Raw genomic sequence first — 22762 nt, 5'->3', positions numbered from 1 at the left:
TATACTCTATACCCTACTCCCTATACCCTACTCCCTATACTCTACACCCTGTACCCTACTCCCTATACTCTATACCCTACCCCATACCCTACTCCCTATACTCTACACCCTATACCCTACTCTCTATACTCTATTCCCTACTTCGTATACTCTACATCCTATACCCTACTCCCTATACTGTACACCCTGTACCCTACTCCCTATGCTCTACACCCTATACCCTACTCCCTATACTCTATTCCCTACTTCGTATAGTCTACACCCTATACCCTACTCCCTATACTCTACACCCTATATCCTACTCCCTATATTCTATACACTGCTCCCTATACTCTATACCCGATACCCTACTCCCTACACTCTACACCCTGTACCGTACTCCTTATACTCTATACCCTACCCCCTATACCCTACTCCATATACTCTACACCCTGTACCCTACTCCCTATACTCTATACCCTACCCCATACCCTACTCCCTGTACTGTACACCCTATACCCTACTCCCTATACTCTATACACTGCTCCCTATACTCTTTACCCGATACCCTACTCCCTACACTCTACACCCTGTACCCTACTCCCTATACTCTATACCCTACCCCCTATACCCTACTCCCTATACGCTATACCCTACTCCCTATACTCTATTCCCTACTTCGTATACTCTACACCCTATACCCTACTCCCTATACTCTACACCCTATATCCTACTCCCTATATTCTATACACTACTCCCTATACTCTACACCCTATACCCTACTCCCTATACTGTACACCCTGTACCCTACTCCCTATACTCTACACCCTATACCCTACTCTACACCCTATACTCTACTCCCTATAACCTACTCCCTATGCTCTGTACCCTACACCCTATACCCTACTCCCTATACTCTATACACTGCTCCCTATACTCTATACCCGATACCCTACTCCCTACTCTCTACACGCTGTACCCTACTCCCTATACTCTATACCCTACCCCATACCCTACTCCCTATACTGTACACCCTAAACCCTGCTCCCTATACTCTATACACTGCTCCCTATACTCTTTAGCCGATACCCTACTCCGTACACTCTACACCCTGTCCCCTACTCCCTATACTCTATACCCTACCCCCTATACCCTACTCCCTATACTCTATATCCTACTCCCTATAGTCTACACCCTATACCCTACTCCCTATACTGTACACCCTATACCCTACTCCCTATACTCTACACCCTATACCCTACTATACACCCTATACCCTACTCCCTATAACCTACTCCCTATGCTCTATACCCTACTCCCTATACTCTACACCCTATACCCTACTCGCTATACTCTACACCCGATACCCTACTCCCTATACTCTATACCCTACTCCCTATACTCTATACCCTACCACCTATACCCTACTCCCGATACTCTACACCCTGTACCCTACTCCCTATACTCTATACCCTACCCCATACCCTACTCCCTATACTCTACACCGTATACCCTACTCCCTATACTCTATTTCCTACTCCCTATACTCTACACCCTATACCCTACTCCTTATATTCTATACACTACTCCCTATACTCTACATCCTATACCCTACTCCCTATACTGTACACCCTATACCCTACTCCCTATACTCTATACACTGCTCCCTATACTCTTTACCCGATACCCTACTCCCTACACTCTACACCCTGTACCCTACTCCCTATACTCTATACCCTACTCCCTATACTCTACACCCTATACCCTACTCCCTATACTCTATACCCTACTCCCTATACTCTACACCCTATACCCTACTCGCTATAACCTACTCCCTATGCTCTATACCCTACACCCTATACCCTACTCCCTACACTCTACACCCTGTACCCTACTCCCTATACTCTATACCCTACTCCCTACACCCTGTACCCTACTCTCTATACTCTGTACTCTACTCCCTATACTCTATACCATACCCCATACCCTACTCCCTATACTGTACACCCTATACCCTACTCCCTATACTCTATACACTGCTCCCTATACTCTTTACCCGTTACCCTACTCCCTATACTCTATACCCTACTCCCTACACCATATACCCTACTCCCTATACTCTATACCCTATTCTCTATATTCAATACAGTACTCCCTATGCTCTATACCCTACACCCTATACCCTACTCCCTACACTCTACACCCTGTACCCTACTCCCTATACTCTATACCCTACTCCCTACACCCTGTACCCTACTCTCTATACTCTGTACTCTACTCCCTATACTCTATACCATACCCCATACCCTACTCCCTATACTGTACACCCTATACCCTACTCCCTATACTCTATACACTGCTCCCTATACTCTTTACCCGTTACCCTACTCCCTATACTCTATACCCTACTCCCTACACCATATACCCTACTCCCTATACTCCATACCCTATTCTCTATATTCAATACAGTACTCACTATACTCTACACCCTATACCCTACTCCCTATACTGTACACCCTAAACCCTACTCCCTATACTTTATACACTGCCCCCTATACTCTTTAACCGATACCCTACTCCCTACACTCTGCAGCCTGTACCCTACTCCCTATACTCTATACCCCACCTCCTACACCCTACTCCCTATACTCTATACCCTACTCCCTATACTCTACACCCTATACCCTACTCCCTATACTGTACACCCTATACCCTACTCCCTATACTCTATACCCTACTCCCTATACTCTACACCCTATGCCCTACTCTACACCCTATACCCTACTCCCTATAACCTACTCCCTATGCTCTATACCCTACACCCTATACCCTACTCCCTATACTCTATACACTGCTCCCTATACTCTATACCCGATACCCTACTCTCTACACTCTACACCCTGTACCATACTCCCTATACTCTATACCCTACCCCCTATACCCTACTCCATATACTCTACACCCTGTACCCTACTCCCAATACTCTATACCCTAATCCCTACTCCCTATACTGTACACCCTATACCCTACTCCCCATACTCTATACCCTTCTCCCTACACCCTATGCACTACTCTCTATACTCTGTACCCTACCCCCATCCCTATTCCCTATACTCTACACCCTATACCCTACTCCCTATACTCTATTCCCTACGTCCTATACTCTACACCCTGTACCCTACTCCCTAAACGCTTCACCCTATACCCTACTCCCTATAGTCTATACCCTATCCCCTATACCCTACTCCCTATACTCTACACCCTGTACCCTACTCCCTATACTCTATACCCTACACCATACCCTACTCCCTATATTCTACACCCTATACCCTACTCCCTATACTTTATTCCCTATTTCCTATTCTCTACACCCTATACTCTACTCCATATACTCTATACCTTACCCCCATACCCTACTCCCTATACTCTACACCCTGTACCCTACTCCCTATACTCTATACCCTACCCCCATACCCTACTAACTATGCTCTACACCCTATACCCTACTCCCTATACTCTATTTCCTACTTCCTATACTCTACACCCTATATCCTACTCCCTATACTCTATACCCTACAACCTATACTCTACATCCTAGACCCTAATCCCTATATTCTGTACACTACTCCCTACACTCTACACCCTGTACCCTACTCCTCATACTCTATACCCTACCCCCTATACCCTACTCCATATACTCTACACCCTTTACCCTACTCCCTATACTCTATACCATATACGCTACTCCCTATACTGTACACCCTATACCCTACTCCCTATACTCTATACCCGACTCCTTATACTCTACACCCTATACCCTACACCCTATACCCTACTCCCTATACTCTATACCCTTCCCCATACACTTCTCCCTATACTGTACACCCTATTCCCTACTCCCTATACTCTATACACTGCTCCCTATACTCTTTACCCGATACCCTACTCCCTACACTCTATACCCTACCCCCTATACCCTACTCCCTATACTGTACACCCTATACCCTACTCCCTATACTATATACCCTACTCCCTATAGTCTACACACTATACCCTACTCTACACCTATACTCTTCTCCCTATAACCTACTCCCTATGCTCTATACCCTACACCCTATACCCTACTCCCTATACTCTATACACTGCTCCCTATACTCTATACCCGATACCCTACTCCCTACTCTCTACACCCTGTACCCTACTCCCTATACTCTATACCCTACCCCATACCCTACTCCCTATACTGTACACCCTAAACCCTACTCCCTATACTCTATACACTGCTCCCTATACTCTTTACCCGATACCCTACTCCGTACACTCTACACCCTGTCCCCTACTCCCTATACTCTATACCCTACCCCCTATACCCTACTCCCTATACTCTATACCCTACTCCCTATAGTCTACACCCTATACCGTACTCCCTATACTGTACACGCTATACCCTACTCCCTATACTCTACACCCTATACCCTACTATACACCCTATACCCTACTCCCTATACTCTACACCCTATGCCCTACTCTACACCCTATACCCTTCTCCCTATAACCTACTCCCTATGCTCTATACCCTACTCCCTATACTCTACACCCTATAACCTACTCGCTATACTCTACACCCGATACCCTACTCCCTATACTCTATACCCTACTCCCTATACTCTATACCCTACCACCTATACCCTGCTCCCTATACTCTACACCCTGTACCCTACTCCCTATACTCTATACCCTACCCCATACCCTACTCCCTATACTCTACACCCTATACCCTACTCCCTATACTCTATTCCCTACTCCCTATACTCTACACCCTATACCCTACTCCTTATATTCTATACACTACTCCCTATACTCTACATCCTATACCCTACTCCCTATACTGTATACCCTATACCCTACTCCCTATACTCTATACACTGCTCCCTATACTCTTTACCCGATACCCTACTCCCTACACTCTACACCCTGTACCCTACTCCCTATACTCTATACCCTACTCCCTATACTCTACACCCTATACCCTACTCCCTATACTGTACACCCTATACCCTACTCCCTATACTCTATACCCTACTCCCTATACTTTACACCCTATACCCTACTCCCTATAACCTACTCCCTATGCTCTATACCCTACACCCTATACCCTACTCCCTATACTCTATACACTGCTCCCTATACTCTATACCCGATACCCTACTCTCTACACTCTACACCCTGTACCCTACTCTCTATACTCTGTACTCTACTCCCTATACTCTATACCATACCCCATACCCTACTCCCTATACTGTACACCCTATACCCTACTCCCTATACTCTATACACTGCTCCCTATACTCTTTACCCGTTACCCTACTCCCTATACTCTATACCCTACTCCCTACATCATATACCCTACTCCCTATACTCTATATCCTATTCCCTATATTCAATACACTACTCACTATACTCTTTACCCTATACCCTACTCCCTATACTGTACACCCTAAACCCTACTCCCTATACTTTATACACTGCCCCCTATACTCTTTAACCGATACTCTACTCCCTACAATTCAATTCAATTCAATTTTATTTGTATAGCGCTTTTTACAATAGACATTGTCTCAAAGCAGCTACAAAGCAGCTTTGTTAGCAAAGCTCCCTACACTCTGCACCCTGTACCCTACTCCCTATACTCTATACCCTACCTCCTATACCCTACTCCCTATACTCTATACCCTACTCCCTATACTCTACACCCTATACCCTACTCCCTATACTGTACACCCTATACCCTACTCCCTATACTCTATACCCTACTCCCTATACTCTACACCCTATACCCTACTCTACACCCTATACCCTACTCCCTATAACCTACTCCCTATGCTCTATACCCTACACCCTATACCCTACTCCCTATACTCTATACACTGCTCCCTATACTCTATACCCGATACCCTACTCTCTACACTCTACACCCTGTACCATACTCCCTATACTCTATACCCTACCCCCTATACCCTACTCCATATACTCTACACCCTGTACCCTACTCCCTATACTCTATACCCTAATCCCTACTCCCTGTACTGTACACCCTATACCCTACTCCCCATACTCTATACCCTTCTCCCTACACCCTATGCACTACTCTCTATACTCTGTACCCTACCCCCATACCCTACTCCCTGTACTGTACACCCTATACCCTACTCCCCTTACTCTATACACTGCTCCCTATACTCTATACCTGATACCCTACTCCCTACACTCTACACCCTGTACCGTACTCATTATACTCTATACCCTACCCTTATACTCTACTCAATGTACTCTACACCCTGTACCCTCCTCCCTATACTCTATACCCTGTACCCTACTCCCTATACTCTATACACCACCCCCTATACCCTACTCCCTATACGCTATACCCTACTCCCTATACTCTACACCCTGTACCCTCCTCCCTATACTCTATACCTTGTACCCTACTCCCTATACTCTATACACCACCCCCTATACCCTACTCCCTATACGCTATACCCTACTCCCTATACTCTACATCCTATACCCTACTCCCTATACTCTATCCTCTACTTCCTATACTGTACACCCTATACTCTACTCCCTGTACTCTACACCCTACTCCCTATACTCTACACCCTATACCCTACTCCCTATAACCTACTCCCTATACTTTATACCCGATAACCTACTCCCTACACTCTACACCCTGTACCCTACTCCCTATACTCTATACCCTACTCCCTACACCCTATGCCTTAATCTGTTTACTCTCTAGCCTACTCCCTATAGTCTATACCCTACCCCATACCCTACTCCCTATACTGTACACCCTATAACTTGCTCCCTATGCTCTATACCCTACACCCTACAACCTACTCCCTATACTCTATTCACTGCTCCCTATACTCTATACCCGATACCCTACTCCCTACACTCTACACCCTGTACCCTACTCCCTATGCTCTATACCCTACTCCCTACACTTTATGCCCTACTCTCTATACTCTGTACCCTACTCCCTATACTCTATACCCTTCCCCATGCCCTACTCCCTATACTGTACACCCTATACCCTACTCCCTAGACTCTATACCCTGCTCACTATACTCTTTACCCAATACCCTACTCCCTACACTCTACACCCTGTACCCTACTCCCTATACTCTATACCCTACCCCGTATACCCTACTCCCTATGCGCTATACCCTACTCCCTATACTCTATACCCTACTTCCTATACTCTACACCCTATAACCTAATCCCTATAACCTGCTCCCTATACTCTTTACCCGATACCCTACTCCCTACACCCTGTACCGTACTCCCTATACTCTATACCCTACGCCCTATACTCTACACCCTATACCCTACTCCCTATACTCTACACCCTATACCCTCCTCCCTATACTCTATACCCTACTCCCTATACTCTACACCCTATACCCTACTCTACACCCTATACCCTACTCCCTATAACCTACTCCCTATACTCTATACCCTACCCCTATACCCTACTCCCTATACGCTATACCCTACTCCCTATACCCTACTCCCTACACCCTATGCCCTACTCTCTATACTCTGTACCCTACTCCCTATACTCTATACCCTACTCCCTACACCATATACCCTACTCCCTATACTCTCTACCCTATTCCCTATATTCAATACACTACTTCCTATACTCTACACCCTATACCCTACTCCCTATACTGTACAGCCTATTCCCTACTTCCTATACTCTACCCAATACCCTACCCAATACCCTACTCCCTATACTGTACACCCTAAACCCTACTCCCTATACTCTATACACTGCTCCCTATACTCTTTACCCGATACCCTATTCCCTACACTCGGCACCCTGTACCCTACTCTCTATACTCTATACCCTACCTCCTGTACCCTACTCCCTACACTCTATACACTACTCTCTATACTCTACACCCTATACCCTACTCCCTATACTGTATATCCTACCCCCTATACCCTACTCCATATACTCTACACCTTGTACCCTACTCCCTATACTCTACACACTGCTTGCTATACTCTTTACCTGATACCCTACTCCCTACACTCTATACCCTAATCCCTACTCCCTGTACTGTACACCCTATACCCTACTCCCCATACTCTATACCCTTCTCCCTACACCCTATGCACTACTCTCTATACTCTGTACCCTACCCCCATACCCTACTCCCTGTACTGTACACCCTATACCCTACTCCCCTTACTCTATACACTGCTCCCTATACTCTATACCTGATACCCTACTCCCTACACTCTACACCCTGTACCGTACTCATTATACTCTATACCCTACCCTTATACTCTACTCAATGTACTCTACACCCTGTACCCTCCTCCCTATACTCTATACCCTGTACCCTACTCCCTATACTCTATACACCACCCCCTATACCCTACTCCCTATACGCTATACCCTACTCCCTATACTCTACACCCTGTACCCTCCTCCCTATACTCTATACCTTGTACCCTACTCCCTATACTCTATACACCACCCCCTATACCCTACTCCCTATACGCTATACCCTACTCCCTATACTCTACATCCTATACCCTACTCCCTATACTCTATCCTCTACTTCCTATACTGTACACCCTATACTCTACTCCCTGTACTCTACACCCTACTCCCTATACTCTACACCCTATACCCTACTCCCTATAACCTACTCCCTATACTTTATACCCGATAACCTACTCCCTACACTCTACACCCTGTACCCTACTCCCTATACTCTATACCCTACTCCCTACACCCTATGCCTTAATCTGTTTACTCTCTAGCCTACTCCCTATAGTCTATACCCTACCCCATACCCTACTCCCTATACTGTACACCCTATAACTTGCTCCCTATGCTCTATACCCTACACCCTACAACCTACTCCCTATACTCTATTCACTGCTCCCTATACTCTATACCCGATACCCTACTCCCTACACTCTACACCCTGTACCCTACTCCCTATGCTCTATACCCTACTCCCTACACTTTATGCCCTACTCTCTATACTCTGTACCCTACTCCCTATACTCTATACCCTTCCCCATGCCCTACTCCCTATACTGTACACCCTATACCCTACTCCCTAGACTCTATACCCTGCTCACTATACTCTTTACCCAATACCCTACTCCCTACACTCTACACCCTGTACCCTACTCCCTATACTCTATACCCTACCCCGTATACCCTACTCCCTATGCGCTATACCCTACTCCCTATACTCTATACCCTACTTCCTATACTCTACACCCTATAACCTAATCCCTATAACCTGCTCCCTATACTCTTTACCCGATACCCTACTCCCTACACCCTGTACCGTACTCCCTATACTCTATACCCTACGCCCTATACTCTACACCCTATACCCTACTCCCTATACTCTACACCCTATACCCTCCTCCCTATACTCTATACCCTACTCCCTATACTCTACACCCTATACCCTACTCTACACCCTATACCCTACTCCCTATAACCTACTCCCTATACTCTATACCCTACCCCTATACCCTACTCCCTATACGCTATACCCTACTCCCTATACCCTACTCCCTACACCCTATGCCCTACTCTCTATACTCTGTACCCTACTCCCTATACTCTATACCCTACTCCCTACACCATATACCCTACTCCCTATACTCTCTACCCTATTCCCTATATTCAATACACTACTTCCTATACTCTACACCCTATACCCTACTCCCTATACTGTACAGCCTATTCCCTACTTCCTATACTCTACCCAATACCCTACCCAATACCCTACTCCCTATACTGTACACCCTAAACCCTACTCCCTATACTCTATACACTGCTCCCTATACTCTTTACCCGATACCCTATTCCCTACACTCGGCACCCTGTACCCTACTCTCTATACTCTATACCCTACCTCCTGTACCCTACTCCCTACACTCTATACACTACTCTCTATACTCTACACCCTATACCCTACTCCCTATACTGTATATCCTACCCCCTATACCCTACTCCATATACTCTACACCTTGTACCCTACTCCCTATACTCTACACACTGCTTGCTATACTCTTTACCTGATACCCTACTCCCTACACTCTACACACTGTACCCTACTCCCTATACTCTATACCCTATCCCCATCCCCTACTCCCTATACCCTATACCCTACTCCCTATATTGTACACCCTATACCCTACTCCCTATACTCTATACCCTACTCCCTATACTCTACACCCTATACCCTACTCTACACCCTATACCCTAGTCGCTATACTCTATACCCTTCCCCCTATACTCTACACCCTGCACCCTACTCCCTATAACCTACTCCCTATGCTCTATACCCTACTCCCTATACTCTATACCCTACTCCCTATACTCTTTACCTGTTACCCTACTCCCTACACTCTACACCCTGTACCCTACTCCTTATAATCATTACCCTACCCCCTATACCCTACTCCATATACTCTACACCCTGTACACTACTCCCTATACTCTATACCCTACCCAATACCCTACTCCCTATACTGTACACCCTATATACTACTCCCTATACTCTTTATCCGATAACCTACTGCCTACACTCTAAACCCTGTACCCTTCTCCCTATACTCTATACCCTACTCCTTATACCCTACTCACTATATGCTATACCCTCCTCCCTATACTGTACACCCTATACCCTACTCTGCACCCTATACCGTACTCCCTATACCCTACTCCCTATACTCTATACCCTACCCCCTATACTCTACACTCTGTACCCTACTCCCTATACTCTACACCCTATATCCTACTACCTATACTCTATACACTGCTCCCTATACTCTATACCCTATACCCTACTCCCTACACTCTACACCCTGTACGCTACTCCTTATAATCTTTACCCTACCCCTTATACGCTACTCCATATACTCTACACCTTGTACACTACTCCCTATACTCTATTCCCTACCCCATACCCTACTCTCTATACTCTATACCCTATCCCCTATACCATACTCCCTATACGGTATACCCTACTCCCTATACTCTACACCCTATTCCCTACTCCCTATACTGTACACCCTATACCCTGCTCCCTATACTCTATACCCTCCTCCCTATACTCTACACCCTATACAATACTATACACCCTATACTCTCCTCCCTATAACCTACTCCCTATGCTCTATACCCTACTCCCTATACTGTACACCCTATACTCTACTCCCTATACGCTACACCCGATACCCTACTCCCTATACTCTATACCCTACTCCCTATACTCTACACCCTGTACCCTACTCCCTATGCTCTATACCCTACCCCATACCCTACTCCCTATACTCTATTTCCTTCTTCCTATTCTCTACACCCTATACCCTACTCCCTATACTCTATACCCTACCACCTATACCCTACTCCCTATACTCTACACCCTGTACCCTACTCCCTATGCTATATACCCTACCCCCATACCCTACTCCCTATACTCTACACCCTATACCCTACTCCCTATACTCTATTCCCTACGTCCTATACTCTACACCCTGTACCCTACTCCCTAAACTCTTCACACTATACCCTACTCCCTATACTCTATACCCTATCCCCTATACCCTACTCCCTATACTCTACACCCCGTACCCTACTCCCTATACTCTATACCCTACCCCATACCCTACTCCCTATACTCTATACCCTAACCCCTATAGAGTACTATCTATACTCTACACCCTATACCCTACTCCCTATGCTCTATACCCTACCCCATACCCTACTCCCTATACTCTATTTCCTTCTTCCTATTCTCTACACCCTATACCCTACTCCCTATACTCTATACCCTACCACCTATACCCTACTCCCTATACTCTACACCCTGTACCCTACTCCCTATGCTATATACCCTACCCCCATACCCTACTCCCTATACTCTACACCCTATACCCTACTCCCTATACTCTATTCCCTACGTCCTATACTCTACACCCTGTACCCTACTCCCTAAACTCTTCACCCTATACCCTACTCCCTATACTCTATACCCTATCCCCTATACCCAACTCCCTATACTCTACACCCCGTACCCTACTCCCTATACTCTATACCCTACCCCATACCCTACTCCCTATACTCTACACCCTATACCCTACTCCCTATACTCTATTCCCTACTTCCTATTCTCTACACCCTATACTCTACTCCCTATACTCTATACCTTACCCCCTATACCCTACTCCCTATACTCTACACCCTGTACCCTAATTCCTATACTCTATACCCTACCCCCATACCCTACTAACTATGCTCTACACCCTATACCCTACTCCCTACTCTATTTCCTACTTCCTATACTCTACACCCTATATCCTTGTCCCTATACTCTATACCCTACAACCTATACTCTACACCCTATACCCTAATCCCTATATTCTGTACACTACTCCGTACACTCTACACCCTGTACCATACTCCCCACACTCTACACCCTGTACCCTACTCCTTATTATCATTACCCTACCCCCTATACCCTACTCCATATACTCTACACCCTGTACACTACTCCCTATACTCTATACCCTACCCCATACCCTACTCCCTATACTGTACACCCTATATCCTACTCCCTATACTCTTTACACTGCTCCCTATACTCTTTATCCGATAAACTACTCCCTACACTCTAAACCCTGTACCCTTCTCCCTATACTCTATACCCGATACCCTACTCCCTATACTCTATACCCTACTCCCTATACTCTACACCCTATACCCTACTCCCTATACTCTATACCCTAACCCCTATAGAGTACTATCTATACTCTACACCCTGTACCCTACTCCCTATGCTCTATACCCTACCCCATACCCTACTCCCTATACTCTATTTCCTTCTTCCTATTCTCTACACCCTATACCCTACTCCCTATACTCTATACCCTACCACCTATACCCTACTCCCTATACTCTACACCCTGTACCCTACTCCCTATACTCTATACCCTACCCCATACCCTACTCCCTATACTCTACACCCTATACCCTACTCCCTATACTCTATTCCCTACTTCCTATTCTCTACACCCTATACTCTACTCCCTATACTCTATACCTTACCCCCTATACCCTACTCCCTATACTCTACACCCTGTACCCTAATTCCTATACTCTATACCCTACCCCCATACCCTACTAACTATGCTCTACACCCTATACCCTACTCCCTATACTCTATTTCCTACTTCCTATACTCTACACTCTATATCCTAGTCCCTATACTCTATACCCTACAACCTATACTCTACACCCTATACCCTAATCCCTATATTCTGTACACTACTCCGTACACTCTACACCCTGTACCATACTCCCCACACTCTACACCCTGTACCCTACTCCTTATAATCATTACCCTACCCCCTATACCCTACTCCATATACTCTACACCCTGTACACTACTCCCTATACTCTATACCCTACCCCATACCCTACTCCCTATACTGTACACCCTATATCCTACTCCCTATACTCTATACCCTACTCCTTATACCCTACTCACTATATGCTATACCCTCCTCCCTATACTGTACACCCTATACCCTACTCTACACCCTATACCGTACTCCCTATACCCTACTCCCTATACTCTATACCCTACCCCCTATACTCTACACTCTGTACCCTACTCCCTATACTCTACACCCTATATCCTACTACCTATACTCTATACACTGCTCCCTATACTCTATACCCTATACCCTACTCCCTACACTCTACACCCTGTACCCTACTCCTTATAATCTTTACCCTACCCCTTATACGCTACTCCATATACTCTACACCCTGTACACTACTCCCTATACTCTATTCCCTACCCCATACCCTACTCCCTATACTCTATACCCTATCCCCTATACCATGCTCCCTATACGGTATACCCTACTCCCTATACTCTACACCCTATTCCCTACTCCCTATACTGTACACCCTATACCCTGCTCCCTATACTCTATACCCTCCTCCCTATACTCTACACCCTATACAATACTATACACCCTATACTCTCCTCCCTATAACCTACTCCCTATGCTCTATACCCTACTCCCTATACTGTACACCCTATACCCTACTCCCTATACTCTACACCCGATACCCTACTCCCTATACTCTATACCCTACTCACTATACTCTACACCCTATACCCTACTCCCTATACTCTATACCCTAACCCCTATAGAGTACTATCTATACTCTACACCCTGTACCCTACTACCTATGCTCTATACCCTACCCCATACCCTACTCTCTATACTCTATTTCCTTCTTCCTATTCTCTACACCCTATACCCTACTCCCTATACTCTATACCCTACCACCTATACCCTACTCCCTATACTCTACACCCTGTACCCTACTCCCTATGCTATATACCCTACCCCCATACCCTACTCCCTATACTCTACACCCTATACCCTACTCCCTATACTCTATTCCCTACCTCCAATACTCTACACCCTCTACCCTACTCCCTAAACTCTTCACCCTATACCCTACTCCCTATACTCTATACCCTATCCCCTATACTCTACACCCTGTACCCTACTCCCTATACTCTACACCCTGTACCCTACTCCTTATAATCATTACCCTACCCCCTATACCCTACTCCATATACTCTACACCCTGTACACTACTCCCTATACTCTATACCCTACCCCATACCCTACTCCCTATACTGTACACCCTATATCCTACTCCCTATACTCTTTACACTGCTCCCTATACTCTTTATCCGATAACCTACTCCCTACACTCTAAACCCTGTACCCTTCTCCCTATACCCTATACCCTACTCCTTATACCCTACTCACTATATGCTATACCCTCCTCCCTATACTGTACACCCTATACCCTACTCTACACCCTATACCGTACTCCCTATACCCTACTCCCTATACTCTATACCCTACCCCCTATACTCTACACTCTGTACCCTACTCCCTATACTCTACACCCTATATCCTACTACCTATACTCTATACACTGCTTCCTATACTCTATACCCTATACCCTACTCCCTACACTCTACACCCTGTACCCTACTCCTTATAATCTTTACCCTACCCCTGATACGCTACTCCATATACTCTACACCCTGTACACTACTCCCTATACTCTATTCCCTACCCCATACCCTACTCCCTATACTCTATACCCTATCCCCTATACCATACTCCCTATACGGTATACCCTACTCCCTATACTCTACACCCTATTCCCTACTCCCTATACTGTACACCCTATACCCTGCTCCCTATACTCTATACCCTCCTCCCTATACTCTACACCCTATACAATACTATACACCCTATACTCTCCTCCCTATAACCTACTCCCTATGCTCTATACCCTACTCCCTATACTGTACACCCTATACCCTACTCCCTATACTCTATACCCTAACCCCTATAGAGTACTATCTATACTCTACACCCTGTACCCTACTCCCTATGCTCTATACCCTACCCCATACCCTACTCCCTATACTCTATTTCCTTCTTCCTATTCTCTACACCCTATACCCTACTCCCTATACTCTATACCCTACCACCTATACCCTACTCCCTATACTCTACACCCTATACCCTACTCCCTATACTCTATTCCCTACATCCAATACTCTACACCCTGTACCCTACTCCCTATACTCTACACCCTGTACCCTACTCCCTATACTCTATACCCTACCCCATACCCTACTCCCTATACTCTACACCCTATACCCTACTCCCTATACTCTATTCCCTACTTCCTATTCTCTACACCCTATACTCTACTCCCTATACTCTATACCTTACCCGCTATACCCTACTCCCTATACTCTACATCCTGTACCCTAATCCCTATACTCTATACCCTACCCCCATACCCTACTAACTATGCTCTACACCCTATACCCTACTCCCTATACTCTATTTCCTAGTTCCTATACTCTACACCCTATATCCTAGTCCCTATACTCTATACCCTACAACCTATACGCTACACCCTATACCCTAATCCCTATATTCTGTACACTAATCCGTACACTCTACACCCTGTACCATACTCCTCATACTCTATACCCTACCCCCTATACCCTACTCCATATACTCTACACCCTTTACCCTACTCCTTATACTCTATACCTTATACCCTACTCCCTATACTGTACACCCTATACCCTACTCCCTATACTCTATACACGACTCCTTATACTCTACACCCTATACCCTACTCCCTATAAACTACTCCCTGTGCTCATTACCCTACACCCTATACCCTACTCCCTGTACTCTATACACTGCTTCCTATACTCTATACCCGATACCCTGCTCCCTAGACTCTACACCCTTTACCCTACTCGCTATACTCTATAGCCTACTCCCTACACCCTATGCCCTACTCCCTATACTCTATACCCTTCCCCATACCCTTCTCCCTATACTTTTCACCCTATTCCCTACTCCCTATACTCTATACACTGCTCCCTATACTCTTTACCCGATACCCTACTCCCTACACTCTACACCCTGTACCGTACTCCCTATAGGCTATACCCTACTCTCTATACTCTACACCCTATACCCTACTCCCTATACTGTACACACTATACCCTACTTCCTATACTCTATACCCTACTCGCTATACTCTACACCCTATACCCTACTCTACACCCTATATCCTTCTCCCTATAACCTACTCTCTATGCTCTATACCCTACTCCCTATACTCTACACCCTATACCCTACTCCCTATACTCTACACCCTATGCCATACTCCCTATACTCTATACCCCACCCCCTATACCCTACTCCCTATACTCTACACCCTGTACCCTATTCCCTATACGCTATACCCTACTCCCTATACTCTACCCCATACCCTACTTCGTATACTCTACACCCTGTACCCTACTCCTTATATTCTTTTCCCTACCCCTTTTACCCTACTCCCTATACCCTACACCCTATACCCTACTCTACACCCTATACCCTACTCCCTCTACTCTATTCCCTATTTCCTGTACTCTACATCCTATACCATACTCCCTATACTGTACACCCTATACCCTACTCCTTATACTCTATACCCTACCCCCTATATTCTACTGCATATACTCTACAACCTATACCCTACTCTACACCCTATACCCTACTCCTTAATCCCTACTCCCTATACTCTATACCCTATCCCCAAAGCCTACTCCCTATACTCTATTCCCTACTTCCTATTCTCTACACCCTATACCCTACTCCCTATACTCTATACACTGCTTCCTATACTCTATACCCTATACCCTGCTCCCTACACTCTACACCCTTTACCCTACTCCCTATACTGTTCACCCTATACCCTACTCCCTTTACTCTATACACTGCTCCCTATACGCTATACCCGATACTCTACTCCCTACACTCTACACCTTGTATCCTACTCCTTATTCTCTATGCCCTACCCCTTATACCCTACTCCATATACTCTACACCCTGTACCCTACTCCCTATACTCTGTTCCCTACCCCATACCCTACTCCCTATACTGTACACCCTATACCCTACTCCCTATACTCTATACGCTGCTCCCTATACTCTTTGCCCGACACCCTACTCCCTACACTCTACACACTGTACCCTACTCCCTATACTCTATACCCTACCCCCTATACCCTACTCCCTATACTCTATACTCTACTCCCTTTACTCTACACCCTATACCCTACTCTACACCCTATATCCTTCTCCCTATACTCTATACCCTTCCCCCTATACTCTACACCCTGTACCCTTCTCCCTATTCTTTATTCCCTACCCCCATACCCTACTTCCTATACTCTACACCCTATACCCTACTCCCTATACTCTATACCCTACTCCCTATACTCTACACCCTATATCCTACTCCCTATACTCTTTTCCCTACTTCCTATACTCTACACCCTATACCCTACTCCCTATACACTTCTCCCTATACTCTATACCAGATACTCTACTCCCTATACTCTACTCCCTGTAACCTACTCCCTATACTCTATACCCTACCCCCATACCCTACTCCCTATACCCTACTCCATATACTCTATTCCCTACTCCCTATACCATACCCTACTCCCTATGCTTTATACTCTAATCCCTACACTCTACACCGTATACCCTACTCCCTGTACTCTATACCCTACTCCCTATTCTTTATACCCTGTACCCTACTCTTTATATCCTACTCCCTATACTCTATATGCTACTCTCTATGCCCTACTCCCTATACTCTATACCCTATCCTCTATATCCTAGTCCCTATACACTGTACCCTTCTTCCTATACCCTACTCCCTATACTGTACACCCTATACCCTACTCTCTATACTCTATACCCTACTCCCTATACTCTACACCCTATATCCTACTCTACACTCTATACCCTTCTCCCTATAACCTACTCCCTATACTCTATACCCAACTCCTTATATTCTATACCCTAATGCCTATGCTCTATACTCTACTCCCTACACTCCACACCCTATTCCCTACTCCCTATACTGTACACCCTATACCCTACTCCCTCTACTCTGTACACTGCTCCCTATACTCTGTACCCTACCTCCTATACCCTACTCCCTATAATCTATTCCCTACTCCCTATATTCTACACCCTATACCCTACTCCCTATACTCTATACCCTAATCCCTATACTCTATACCCTACCCCCTATACCCTACTCCCTATAATCTATTCCCTACTCCCTATACTCTACACTCTATACCCTACTCCCTATACTCTATACCCTAATCCCTATACTCTATACCCTACCCCCTATACCCTACTCCCTATACTCTACACCCTGTACCCTACTCCCTATACTCTATACCCTACCCCCATACCCTACTCTCTATACTCTACACCCTGTACCCTACTCCCTATACTCTATTCCGTACTTCCTATTCTCTTCACCCTATACCCTACTCCCTATACTCTATACCCTACCTTCTATACCCTATACCCTTCTATACACTCTACACACTGTACCCTACTCCCTATAATCTATACCCTACTCCTATACCCTACTCCCTATACCCTACTCCGTATACTGTACACCCTATACCCTACTCCCTATACTCTATACTCCCTTTACTCTACACCCTATACCCTACTCTACACCCTATATCCTTCTCCCTATACTCTATACCCTTCCCCCTATATTCTACACCCTGTATCCTACTCCCTATTCTCCATTCCCTACCCCCATACCCTACTTCCTATACTCTACACCCTATACCCTACTCCCTATACTCTACGCCCTATATCCTACTCCCTATACTCTATTCCCTACTTCCTATACTCTACACCCTATACCCTACTCCCTATACACTGCTCCCTATATTCTATACCCGATACTCTACTCCCTATACTCTACACCCTGTACCCTACTCCCTATACTCTATACCCTACCCCCATACCCTACTCCCTATACCCTACTCCTTATACTCTATACCCTACCCCCTATACCCTACTCCATATACTCTGTACCCTACTCCCTATACCCTACTCCCTATGCTCTATACTCTACTCCCTACACTCTACACCCTACTCCCTATTCTTTATACCCTATACCCTACTCCTTATACTCTATACCCTATCCCCTATACCCTAGTCCCTAAACGCTATGCTCTACTTCCTATACTCTACACCCTATACCCTACTCCCTATACTGTACACCCTATACCCTACTCCCTATACTCTATACCCTACTCCCTATACTCTACACCCTATATCCTACTCTACACCCTATACCCTTCTCCCTATAACCTACTCCCTATACTCTACACCCTATATCCTACTCTACACCCTATACCCTTCTCCCTATAACCTACTCCCTATACTCTATACCCTACTCCCTATACTCTACACCCTATACCCAACTCCCTATACTCTATACCCTACTGCTTATGCTCTATACTCTACTCCATACACTCCACACCCTATTCCCTACTCCTTATACTGTACACCCTATACCCTACTCCCTATACTCTGTACACTGCTCCCTATACTCTGGACCCTACCCCCTATACCCTACTCCCTATGCTCTATACTCTACTCCCTACACTCTACACCCTATATCCTACTCACTATACTCTATATGCTACTCTCTATACCCTACTCTCTATACTCTATACCCTATCCCCTATACCCTAGTCCCTATACGCTATACTCTACTTCCTATACTCTTCACCCTATACTCTACTCCCTATACTGTACGCCCTATACCCTACTCCCTATACTCTATACCCTACTCCCTATACTCTACACCCTATACCCAACTCCCTATACTCTATACCCTACTGCTTATGCTCTATACTCTACTCCATACACTCCACACCCTATTCCCTACTCCTTATACTGTACACCCTATACCCTACTCCCTATACTCTGTACACTGCTCCCTATACTCTGGACCCTACCCCCTATACCCTACTCCCTATGCTCTATACTCTACTCCCTACACTCTACACCCTATATCCTACTCACTATACTCTATATGCTACTCTCTATACCCTACTCTCTATACTCTATACCCTATCCCCTATACCCTAGTCCCTATACGCTATACTCTACTTCCTATACTCTTCACCCTATACTCTACTCCCTATACTGTACGCCCTATACCCTACTCCCTATACTCTATACCCTACTCCCTATACCCTACACCCTATATCCTACTCTACACCCTATGCCCTACTCTCTATACTCTGTACCCTACTCCCTATACTCTATACCCTACCCCATACCCTACTCCCTATACTGTTCACCCTATACCCTACTTCCTATACTCTATACACTGCTCCCTATACTCTTTACCCGATACCCTACTCCCTACACTCTACACCCTGTATCCTACTCCTTATACTCTATACCCTACCCCCTATACCCTACTCCCTATACGCTATACCCTACTTCCTATACTCTACACCCTATATCCTACTCCCTAAACTGTACACCCTATACCCTACTCTTCACCCTATACCCTTCTCCCTGTAACCTACTCCCTATGCTCTATACCCTACTCCTTATACTCTACACCTGTTACCCTACTCCCTATACTCTATACCCTACTCCCTATACTCTACGCCCTATACCCAACTCCCTATACTCTATTCCCTACTGCCTATGCTCTATACTCTACTCCCTACACTCTACACCCTATTCCCTACTCTCTATATTGTACACCCTATACCCTACTCCCTATACTCTGTACACTGCTCCCTATACTCTATACCCCACCCCTATACCCTACTCCCTATACTCTATATCTTACTCCCTATACTCTACACCCTATACCCTACTCCCTATACTCTATACTCTACACTCTATACTCTACACCCTATACCCTACTCCCTATTCCCTACTCCCTATACTCTATACCCTACTCCCTATACCCTACTCCCTATGCTCTATAGTCTACTCCCTACACTCTACACCCTATACCCTACTCTCTATACTCTATACCCTACTCCCTATACTTTATGCACTATACCCTACTCTTTATACCCTACTCCCTATACTCTATACCCTATGCCCTACTCTCTATACTCTCTACCCTACTCCCTGTACTCTATACCCTACCCCCTACACCATATACCCTACTCCCTATACTCTATACCCTATTTCCTAAATTCTATACACTACTCCCTATACCCCTACTGCCTATACTATATACCCTACTCCCTACACCCTATGCCCTACTCTCTATACTCTGTACCCTACTCCCTATACTCTATACCCTACCCCATCCCCTACTCCCTATACTGTACACCCTATACCCTACTCCCTATACTCTATACACTGCTCCCTATACTCTTTACCCTATATCCTACTTCCTACACTCTACACCCTGTACCCTACTCACTATACTCTATACCCTACCCCCTATACCCTACTCCCTATACGCTTTACCCTACTTCCTATGCTCTACACCCTATACCCTACTCCCTATACTGTACACCCTATACCCTACTCCCTATACTCTACACCCTATACCCTACTCTACACCCCATACCCTTCTCCCTATAACCTATTCCCTATGCTCTATACCCTACTCCCTATTCTCTACACCCTATACCCTACTCCCTATACTCTATACCCTACCCCTTATACCCTACTCCCTGTACTCTACACCCTGTACCCTACTCCCTATGCTCTATTCCCTACCCCCATACCCTACTCCCTATACTCTACACCCTATACCCTACTCTGTATACTCTATATACCCGACTCCCTATACCCTACTCCCTACAATTTACACCCTATACTCTTCATCTTACATTCTACACCCTGTGTTATAATGCACAATTCTAACCACCCTAATCCCTTATCTATTTACAGCCATAAACCATGATCTTGTGTGTGCCTGTGTGTGTGCCTGTGTGTGTGTGTGTGTGTGTGTGTATGTGTGCCTGTGTGTGTGTGTGTGCCTGTGTGTGTGTGTGTGTGTGTGTGTGTGTGTGTGTGTGCGTGCGTGCGTGTGTTTGTATCAGAGCTCTGCAGCTGAAGCCGTTCAGTGTGAAAGCTCTGTTGAGGCGAGCGATGGCGTTTGAGACTCTGGAAAAGTTTCGACTCGCTTATGTGGATTACAGAACTGTACAACAAATACACAACACATACTTTGTACAACAACATGTCAACAGGTAACACATACACACACACA

General features: G+C 45.5%; 1 protein-coding gene across 4 annotated transcripts in view; it reads left to right on the top strand.

The window, feature by feature from the left end:
- Positions 1-22762, top strand: part of spag1b (sperm associated antigen 1b) — a 38804-nt gene that overhangs the window by 14424 nt on the left and 1618 nt on the right. For all 4 annotated transcript variants that reach the window (XM_053639353.1, XM_053639266.1, XM_053639187.1 and 1 more), the window contains exon 13: positions 22593-22742. In XM_053639353.1, coding sequence (XP_053495328.1) covers positions 22593-22742 — 150 coding nt within the window. The remainder of the gene's footprint in view (positions 1-22592; positions 22743-22762) is intronic.

Source organism: Ictalurus furcatus, chromosome 1 (assembly GCF_023375685.1).
Source record: "Ictalurus furcatus strain D&B chromosome 1, Billie_1.0, whole genome shotgun sequence".
NCBI lineage: Eukaryota > Metazoa > Chordata > Actinopteri > Siluriformes > Ictaluridae > Ictalurus > Ictalurus furcatus.
The sequence above is the reverse complement of the archived record's forward strand: the minus strand, read 5'-3'. Positions and strand labels throughout refer to the sequence as shown.